This window comes from Cannabis sativa, chromosome 7 (genome assembly GCF_029168945.1).
Source record: "Cannabis sativa cultivar Pink pepper isolate KNU-18-1 chromosome 7, ASM2916894v1, whole genome shotgun sequence".
Taxonomy (NCBI): domain Eukaryota; kingdom Viridiplantae; phylum Streptophyta; class Magnoliopsida; order Rosales; family Cannabaceae; genus Cannabis; species Cannabis sativa.
The window spans coordinates 56,182,094-56,193,397 of NC_083607.1; the positions used below are offsets into that span (position 1 = coordinate 56,182,094).

The 11,304-nt window shown below is 31.3% G+C and overlaps 1 protein-coding gene across 1 annotated transcript; it reads right to left on the minus strand.

The window, feature by feature from the left end:
• Positions 1-2,171: 2,171 nt before the first annotated feature.
• On the minus strand, positions 2,172-7,451 carry LOC115697366 (BTB/POZ domain-containing protein At1g30440). Its single transcript, XM_030624343.2, has 4 exons — positions 6,505-7,451; positions 5,382-5,451; positions 3,376-4,602; positions 2,172-3,009 (listed from the first exon to the last, which is right to left on the minus strand). The coding sequence occupies exons 1-4, from the start codon at positions 6,561-6,563 to the stop codon at positions 2,428-2,430; spliced, it is 1,938 nt and encodes a 645-aa protein (XP_030480203.1). The 5' UTR covers positions 6,564-7,451; the 3' UTR covers positions 2,172-2,427.
• Positions 7,452-11,304: the final 3,853 nt, after the last annotated feature.

An 11,304-nucleotide genomic window follows, 5' to 3' on the forward strand; every position in this document is an offset into this window, starting at 1 on the left:
TAAAAACTTACTAAATTAATTAAAAACTTAAGAACTAAACCAATTTTTAGTAAAAAAAATGTGAAAAATAACTCTAATTTCTAGAGTTATCATAGTGATTTCTTCATGTAAATTGAAGAAATCGTGTTCCATAGCCCAAGTGCCTTTTCTTCATCAAACACTTCTCTAAGTACCTCATCTCCAAGACTAAAGGAATGGCACTATATGCCTTTAGTTCGATTTCCAACTTCTTCTTCTTGTCTTCAATCAGTTTCATAGCCTCTTTATCAAGAGCTTCATGAATTCCCTGATGCACAAGGAATGCTTTCATCTTAATCCTCCATAAATTGAAATTATTTGTTCCATTAAACTTGTCCATCTCGAATCTTGCAACAGCCATTTAGTTTCAACAGTTTCTTGATGTTTGAAGATCAATCTTGAAGGTTTGAATGAGAATCTTGAAACCTTGCTCTGATATCATTTGTGGTGAAAAACTCACCCTTAATTCACATTGTTAATCATCTAGCAGTAACAAGATTGATCCCAAAAACAAAACCAGCAAAGACAAGAAACCATAAACCAGAAAATGAAGTTGAACAAGAACTAGAAGATGAATTTAAAATGAACACATGAAAGAAAACAAAACTTACAACCCTTTTATTCATTCATGATCATCACTTTACATGGAGGATAGCTTGAATCCAAATGTACATTTTGCAAGAGAAAAATAGAGTAAGAACATTTACAATTAACCTCGCTTAAGTCCCCTCAATCAAATACATGAGGGTGACTTTAACATCCCTCTAAACTCTCTCAAAACTTTGAGTTCTCTCTATGCCTATTGTCTGAAACAATGTACAACGGAATCAAAAACCTTACTCGATTAAAGGAGAGTGGCTGCCTTTTATGTTGGATGCTAAAGCTGGTTTTGACTGGTTTCAGCTCCAACTATTTTAACTTACAGTTTTGCCAACTAGGATTAGGGAGCAGCTGATGTGGCGGGGAGTTTGTTTTTGTTGGTAACCAAACATTAGTATTTTATTGATATTGTTGGTAACTAGACATTGAAAAAGGTGAAAAAAAGGAGATAAAGTTCTACTTAGGGGTGTTCATCCAATTCAATTCGCACTATTTTGCTCATAGTGTATCTGATCCGCACTAAGTGCGGATTTCATATGTTTGGATCCAATCCAATCCGCACAATAGTTCAAATCCAATCCAATCCAATCCGCAAAAGTGCGGATTGGATCAGTTATTTTGGATTGATTACTTTTAATATGAAAAAAAATATTTTTTTTCACATAACTAGCTAGCAAAGAAATAAAATAAATAATTATTATTTTATATCTTTATCAACAAATTAAAACAAATAAAATAATAAATTCAAAGGAAGAAAAAATTATTTGTATAAAGAAATTTGGGTAAATACTATTTTGGATCCTGTGTTTTGCAAAAATTACCAATTAGATCCTCTGTTTTGTTAAATGACAAAATGAACTATGTATTTTCTAAAATTGTACAAATAGGACCCTGAACTGATTTTTTGTTAAAATAAAACTTAATAATAATCTGATCTAGAGATGTTATGACAAAACTGATTACATTTTCTGTATCTGTTTGTGTTAAAAATTGTCTTAAAGTTGGATATATTAAAAAATAAAATTGTTGAAAATTGAGCTCAGATTCCTATTTTTACCATTTTGGAAAATATAGGATCTATTTTGTCATTTAACAAAACAAATAGTACAATTGGTAACTTTTGCAAAACACAGGGTCTAAAATGGTATTTACCCAAAAAAAAAATTAATTTAATTTTAAATTATATATAGAAAAAAATTATATATAACAATGTAATATACATTTTATCTATTAAGTTTTAAAATATAATTATACTATATGTATTAGATTTTTAAATTACTATTTTCTTTACATTAAAATATTATTGGTATTTATAATTTTTTTTATAAATATGTGTAGATTGGATTGGATCAATTATTTTTACATGTCAATCAACATTCACTTTGTGAATTGAATAGGATCGTCCAGATTGGATTAGATCGACTATTTTATGACCACCCCTAAACTTATTGGATTTGTATCTAACTTTTATGTTTATTACCTTCAAAATTGTTTAATTAATTGAGTCGTTTGGAAAATGAATAGAGGTTGGATTGGAAGCACTAGAAACAATATTTTTGTAGCCTCATCAAGAGGTTAAAACGACATACCTAACTTTGTTACAATTACATGAATTATAGCAAATTACATCATGAGAGTATCATTTCCATATCAACTACTACACAACTAGACACCACCATCTTAATACAGAAGCCATTAATTCAGTGATACAACACAGAGAACCAAATAGTTTTTCAAATAAGAAAAGAAAAAATGACTGATCTAAAATCATCAACTTGAAGAAAAAAAAAATCAAATTAAATCAAATTCTTAGTCATCCTTGGTGGAGTTTTTCTCATCTTTAGAAGAGGTTCTCTTGGACTTTCCATGTCTCTCTTTTAATTTCTCAACTTTCCCAAGCCCCTGATTTTGATTACTAACAGAACCCTCTTGAGCACTACACATCTGAGACTTTAATTTGAACCCAAATTTCTTAGATACATTTCCCCATGCGCTAGAGGAAGATGTACCCTTTACACGCCCCAACTTCTCGATCTCTTGCCTCATGTTTGAGCATTCCTTCTCGAGCTCATTCACCCGCATTCGCATGTTATCCATACCGACCTTCAAAACCTGATTCTCCCTCACTGCTGTGGCCCAACCACCTCCCTCGTTGGATCCAGCAAACCCGCTTCTTAATTGTCTCGATCCATCAAGATTGTCTGAGACAAGAAAACAGCCGGCAATGGAAGTCCTCAGCTGAAGCTGCTCAAAGAAGAGAACTTGGACTACTATCCTAAGGGGTAACCTCTCGTTCTGGGCAGCGTGGGTGCATGCTTCTACAGAGAGCTTCTGACAATCCATCAACCTGCAAATTTGTTCCCTGTCCGACTCTGCCAACCACGGGTGTGACTGGAAGAAAAGGAAAAACAATGAGATTTAAGATAATTGAACCCAAAATGAACCGTGCTTTGAAGAGCACAAGAGAAAAGGCACTAGGAGGAAATGCAGACTAGTAACCAGGTTGCAACCGATTACGTTTTTCAGATATCCAAACTCAAAACAACCCTTAGTACCCTGTGTTTCATACTAATTGGCTTAAATTGTCATGATTACAAAGGAGAAGCAAGCTTCCATGCAATGTTATAAAATGTTAATTTACTGATAATTGTAACATTGTTAGAACATTTACACTGATAGAAAGGAAAATTCTAACAAGAAAGCATGAGAAGAAAACGGATTTGCATTTTGTTTCAAAGACAATGAAATCGATTTTACCTTAAGATAGATATCAATAGCACGATAGAGACCATCATCCAAAGGTCTAGCATACTCGGGAACAGCAGCAGCCAGCTCTTGGAATTTGTTGGGTTTTACATTAACATCAGGGGCAACCTCTGCAAGGTACCCATCAATGAGCTTGGCAACCATTGTAATTGGTGTCATTGAAGGTGATCCCATCAATTGGCCATCATCAATTGAACATGGAGACGCCCCACCGGTTATCTGGTCCATGGCAAGAAAATGCCCCAAAATCCGTTGCACGCAATCTACATTGTAAAGTGTTTCCATGGTATTGGAGAAATTGGGCATTAATAGATCTTCTAAAGTGGCTTGATCAAGCTGCATGCCAATCCTTTTCTCCAAATTTGATATGCAAGTAGGATTTGAACGGAGAATCATTGCAGTTCGAAGTAGACCAAACAGAAATTTAGTTGCAACTAGACCCTTCTGCAAAGGAAGTAATCTATCTAACTCTTCAATTAAAAGCTTTTGATCTTCTTCTGATGGTGGTGTCCCCATAGACACAGGTCCAAGACGACTACTAGACTCACTGGTTCCCTGGCGTCGATTCAACCCAGGAAGGTACTTCTTTGCATAGAAAGTGATGGATCCTGCAATAATTTCCTGTTTGATCCCACGAGTTTCCATGGCAGAAATCAATCTCTTATACAAAGACAAGCTTAATGTCGATGCATCCTCGTACCACCAATCTAAGCTAGAATTTTTAGGTCTTGCCCCAGTACTTATACCATTCCACAATAGACTCCCACCAGGGCTCTGCATAGGCCCCCCATGCTCCCTCATCGGCCACCCAAATAGATTAGGATCAGTTGATGCTTTAGCGGCTAGTGACTCAATGCACCTTTTCGTGATATTGAGTTCTTCAGCATGAGAGAGAATGTCATCACAGGTTTGGAGCGCCTTTAAGGCGTCTTTCCAACTACGAAGGACTACTTGGCTGATAAAAAGTTCAGTCTGTGTACTTAAATTGTCCTCTCCATACTCCTCAGTCATTTCAAGGCACTTTGCAGCACATCGAAGATACACAACATTCGATGCGGTAAGTTCAAGTTTCACACCATAACAGAACTTAGCTACCAATTCAAAAGTTTTGGCCCCACCAGGAATCTCTGGAAGCTTTACAACACATCCTTCATCTCCTTCTTCAGATGCTTCTGCAATCAATTTTTCTAACACCCCACTCCTCGAGAGCAAAGGGAACTGTATCAAACGGCAAAAAAAAAGTTGTGAGCAACTATAACCACTTTATATAAGCACAACTCAATATAGTGGGAACATGTAAGTACTAATTAGCTAATAAAAGGGGAAAATAAATATATCAGATATTATGCCTCATAATATCAGCAAAAAACAAAGATGAATAATTAAAAAGAAAAGTGGAGAAAGAGAAATTTTCTTCTTCAAAGCAGAGATGATTTACTCCATATGACACACTGAGATATCCAACAACAAACTCCAATTGGGTAATGAAGTTGCAGCAAATGACACAGTGAGAATTTTTTTAGATATTTTACACAATGACATCTGAAGTTGCAGCAATTAAAAAAAAAATCCTAATTCAAATACAGTATTCCAAAATTCGAAATTCTCAACAATTTATATAAAGATGTTCACAGAAAAATCCAACCGAAATTCGGGCAAGTTAGTTATGCATAAATCCACAATTGTCATGAAACATTGTTTTCCTAGGGTATTTAACATGAATACACCAACCAAGGCAATGACAATAGATCTAGAATATAACTTTCTTCAACTTAAAATTGAGTGATATCTTGAAGTTTAAGACAAAGATGATACTGATATAATTTATGTGCTTTCGAATGAAGAATTCCAAAATGAATTTGAGCTGAATCAGATCAAAAGAGCCCAAACTTAAGTGTAGAAATCAAGAGAAATACCCTACTACAATGCAACCAACATACTACATTGTTAAAAAAGTAAAAATATTAACATGAAAAGGAAAACTAAAACAAAAATACCTTGTGAAGATGGAATGACATATCACTAACTTCAACAACAACATCGCTAGGAAGCCCAGTGAAGCAGAACCTACCATAGTTACATAATTAAAGAGATTCAGAATCAGATGTTGGGAACGAGTAACGCAAAAGCCTTAAATGTATCTATGATCAAAGTAAAGGAGCTAGCTTGGCACCAATTCTTTCAAACAATGTCTTATTCAATAAGAGAAGACCATGTCATAGAGCAATATTTGACTCTTCAACCCATACCATGAAACAATACTATAATAGCAATAAAATTATGTTGAATTACAATGCAATTCATTTACAAAGAAACAATATAAATTGACCTGATAACCAGTTTGACCCATTGCTTATACAATATGTTGGGGCCCAACAAAATTAATTGGTCATTTTCATTTGTAAAAGCAAAAAACATCTAGGTTTAGGCACTTGTCCAAGTGTTTATATAGTGTTTAAATGGCTCCTATTCCTAATTACCCACCTAACATCAGACAGCACAATATATCCATATAATTATATTTACATACATACCAACCTATTAATACTTCAAACTCTAACCTAAAATTGTACTACATCATTGATAGTTTCCAGCAAAAGAGGAAAAAGATTTAGGTTGTTGATGATAGAATAGCACACTTAAAAGCAACATAATGTGTTCAACAATTTGGAAATCACTAACAATACTTTCCAATAATATGCAAAGAATCATTCCCTGAAATCTAAACCTGAAAGAAAAATCTACACAGCCTTGTTCTTACATCAAGAAGGTTCAAAATCAAAGTGACTACAAAATTGTATGGTTTAAGCTGATACTTGACCATTATTCTCAATTCTCATTTTCCAGGGACAAAAGAAAAGATTGAACAGTTTTCTGAACTCCAATTCCCTTTAATGTCCACAATAGAAAGTACCCTTTCCATTTCAAAAAAAAGGAAAGAAAATAAGTACCCTTCACAAACTTTAAAAATTTACTTTATTAAGATGGTAGTGGGAGACTAGATTGAAACAAGTCAAGAACACAGAATTGGAAATTTACAAAAAACAATCACAACACAACACACAGAAATTGCCAGTATAAATACAAAATTTATATCAGAGACATGAGTTGGGTCCATACCAGGCCTGTCCTTGCCTCTGAAACGCATCACTTTTTGAACCCAATTTCACACAAGCCATTTTATCTCAAATCAAATCAAATCAAACCCAAGGCTCTTGCTATACAGCTCAAACTGAACCCAAAAAATTCTTCAAGTAAAGGCAATGTGCAAGTAACGACAGTAGATTTTCTTCTCTCCCAAACAGCACCTTGGTTCCTTCTCTAACCAAGTTTTGAAAAAAGTTGAACACCAGCACCAGTGACCACCACAATGTAGCTCCTCTTTCTGATCTGTGACCCAGAAACTAACCCAACACTTGGAGAATTTTCCTGCTAAACACTTCCAAATCTAACAATAAGAAGTAAAATTGCTTAAAAAAGAAAACCCCAGTTCCAAATCTGCAAAAACCTATGGACCTAAACCCACTTACTCCATTACATTATTCATACCCCACTTTCCAAAACACACCAGCAAATCTCAAAACCAAATAATCCTAATTAAGACAAGCAATTTAGGTCAACCCCTCCCCCCCAAAAAAAAACCCAACTGTTACAAGTCTCTCTACCCCTACAACAACCTACCAAGAAAGATTCCAAAACTCAATAGTAAACAATTCACAATGGACCAAAACCACTCATACCCATGAAAGTAAAAGGTTGAAACCACGTCACTGTGGTGCCATAATAGTGTCTCTTAAAGGCCAAAAAAAATAAAAAGCCATGGGAGAGAGAGTAGTGAACCAAAAAGAATACCCCATATGAGCTTTGAAAAACCCAAACGCATGTGGGGTCTTTAGCTTAAAACGCACTCATTGCTTTTCTAGAACTGATTTGAGTTTTTAGAGATATATTATATAGAAATAGAATCTTTATTAGCATAAAACCAGGTAGAAGAAGAAGAAGAAGTGTAATTGACCTCTCTCTCTTTCTCTCTCTCTAAAGAGATTATCTTTTGTATTTATTTAAGAACAGTTTTTAAGTTAAATGACAAGCTTTGAAGCTATTATACCAAAAGAACCAAAAAAAAAAAAGTTAAAAAAAAAAAAGAGAAAAAGAAAAAATTACTTTAAATAAATATATAATGCATTATTATTATTATTTTTACATATACAATAATTGTTGAAATTTTTACATGAAAAATCACTTTTGCACAATTTATTACCTAAATACTCCTACACGCCTATATCTACTTTTTTACTTACAAAGTTTGTTTTATTACACAAATACCACTTAGTCATCATTCCATCCATCATCAATCAAATCCTACTCTCTTCCCTCTCTTTTTTCATTTTCTATCAATCAATCCATCATTTCACTCTCTTTTTTTCTTCTTTTCTTTTTATTTTTAATTTTAATTTTTAATTTTTAATTTTTAATTTTATTTCAGTTTTTAATTTTTAATTTTTAATTTTATTTTCAGTTTTTAATTTTTAATTTTTTTTCCATAAAAATTCTTCTTTTCTTTTTATTTTGAATTTTTAATTGTAAAGCTAGTTTCTTATATATTGTTGCTTAGGTCTAGGATTGACTTCTATCAATCAATCCATCATTTCACTCTCTTTTTTTCTTTTTTTCTTTTTATTTTTAATTTTATTTCGAGTTTTTAATTTTTAATTTTATTTCAGTTTTTAATTTTTAATATGTAATTTATAAAATATCATATATGTAATATATAAACACTTATAAACGCTTATAGATATATAGTATATATAATAGTCCAGGCAACTATTGTGAGATACTTGTTCTGGGTTGGTGGATATATGTTCATCTATTCTAGGCAGTTAAATTATGTTGCTCACAACTTAGCCAATTGGGCTTTATCTACTTCAAGTTCTGGGTTGGTGGATGTTCCTCCCTAACAGGCCAATGATTGCAATCTGCGCAGTACAACATGTATAGTATTTGTTGGGCTGACAACACTCCTGCTTTTTATTATGTACCACACAATATACACTTTTGAAAAAGAGAAAGCTAAACATCCAGAACACGTTTATTGAATTTTACCCAGCTGGACCACTACGTAGTTTACATCTCTCTAGAAGTTGCAATATATTTTTGAAATATTGTTAGTTTTATTATTTGAAATTTTACACCTTCTGTATGTATTTTTTTAATATGTTTTTTATCTAGTTGTTTCCTATCCATTTTTTAATTTTATTTTAGTTTGTATACAGTTGTTTTGTAGTTTTATTATAGTTTTGCTATTTGCATATGTTATTTCACTATAAAATTAATATGCAACTATTTGCACAAAACTTACTATGTATAACTACTATTTCTTAGTCCCCATCAAATTAAATTCTTGCATAATATATAAACTATCATAAAACGATAATGCAACTATAATGCAACTATTTGCACTTGCATACAGTTGTTTTGTAGTTTTATTATAGTTTTGCTACTTGCATATGTTATTTCACTATAAAATTAATATGCAACTATTTACACAAAACTTACTATGTATAACTACTATTTCTTAGTCCCCATCAAATTAAATTCTTGCATAATATATAAACTATCATAAAACGATAATACAACTATAAGGCAACTATTTGCACTTGCATACAGTTGTTTTGTAGTTTTATTATAGTTTTGCTACTTGCATATGTTATTTCACTATAAAATTAATATGCAACTATTTGCACAAAACTTACTATGTATAACTACTATTTCTTAGTCCCCATCAAATTAAATTCTTGCATAATATATAAACTATCATAAAACGATAATGCAACTATAAGGCAACCAAAACAAAAAATAAATCAAAATGTAACTGTATATAACGTAGATGTATTATTCATGAGGTTTTTTTAAAAATTTTCACATCATACATTGTTTGAATTTGGTGGGAGGTCCAGATCTGTTTGTTACAGATCTACATTTCATGAATCTGGATTTCGATATTAGGGGGAGTTGTTTTGATCGAATAAAACAGAAAACAAATGTGTAATTTCAGTTTCTTCACAGTTTTTCTGATTTTTTTTTCGTCATTTTCAGTTTAGATCATTGCAGGTATTCTTTTCCAGTTGATTTTGCCAGAATTAATAGTTGTATTTTTCTCGTTTTGGTTTCATTTTGGTTGTTTTGCGGTTTTGAAACGAGCGCGTATTTTCATCTTCATGGTTCGCTCTGTACAGCTGAAGGCTTAGTGCATGTGGTATTTTTGTAAATATTTGTATATAGACTGTATAAATGTTTAATGGGCCGGCCCAAAGTATTTTTGTAATTTTTTTTCCTTTTTTGTATTTTTTTGTTTTTTTCCCATAATTGTTTTGTGCATGTATTAATATCATTATATCTGTTTTTGTAGTTGTACAGCTAGGCCATGTGAGTACGTTACAATATATATAATTATTGTATGTATGTCTTTTCTAATATAATAATTAATTTTGCTAGAGTTGAGATTTTCAGTCATTATCAAATATTAATAGCATGCATTAATTATAATAATATATTATTTTTAATTTTTAATTTTTAATTTTTTTTTTTAGTGGACTGACTCATTTTACCTGACCAAAATAATTAATATAAATGCATCAATATCGGAAGGTGTTGTTTATGGTTCATGTAAGGAGTGAATTTATTGTCCTCAAAAAGAGTGGGGGACCAAAAATTAAAGAATACCTATGTATATATATAGGTAAGTACTCTTGGGGAAGGATTTGTTTATAAAAGAGTATATAAATAAATAATGCTTTTGTAAAAATAAATAAATAATGCTAAGTACACATATTTCCTTTAAAGAATTTGATTGGACTAAATTCCATAATGTTTTATCATCTCATTTTATAATTTAGGAATATTTGTGAACAAAATAAACAAATTAGTAAGTATCTTATCTAATTGATTTCAAAAGAAAAAAAGGTATCTTATCTAATTGTTTAATTGTTAAGGTATAATACTTTTATTTTTAAATTTTTTTTAAGTATAATTTGGATTTTTGTCCTTTGAACTTTGACATATACTAAATCATATTTTCTGAACTTTTCAGGTCGTTAAAAATTCTCCTGAACTATTGACATTGTTGGATTTAAAGACTTTTGTCTAATTTTACTAAACAAAGTCTGATGTGGATGAAAATTTAGAGGGCATAATTTTGTACTTTTGAAAGATCGGGGACATGATTTAGTAAATATCAAAGTTCAAGGGGCAGGAATTAGTATATGGACAATCGTCGTATTAGTAAAATTGAATGAAATTGGTCAGAAGTCCTTAAATCTAACAATTTCAATAGTTCAGAGAGATTTTTTAACTGCTTGAAAAGTTTAGGGTGCCTGATTTGGTACATGTCAAAATTCAGAGGGCAAAACAAAACAAAAATTTTACTTTTATTAGTTTAACTTTAAATAAAAATAAAACGAAAAATTATGTAGATATTTTATATAAAAAATTAATTTAAATTTACAATGCTTAAAATAAGTTATCTACCGCGATATCTCACTTGTGTTTTATTGTTCATATAAAAACGTATATATAATCACATTCAAAGGGCAAATCAATATAGCCGCAATTACTAAAAAAAATCCTCAAATATAAAAATCTCAAATTCTATTTCTTTTTTTTAAAACAAAAAATACATTACCTAATTAAAAAAAAATAAACATACATGTATTGCAATTAACATCATCTAATTATACCTAATTAAAAAGAAAACTAATTATACGTGCAATGCATGTAATATCATCCTAGTATATAATATAATATGAAGAAGAAGATAAATATATATATACACTCACTCACAACCTTAAGTGTAGATTAGTGGGGATTACCACGACTTGAATAAAGTATTATACATTTTGTTCAAAAACTTATTTTTCTCTA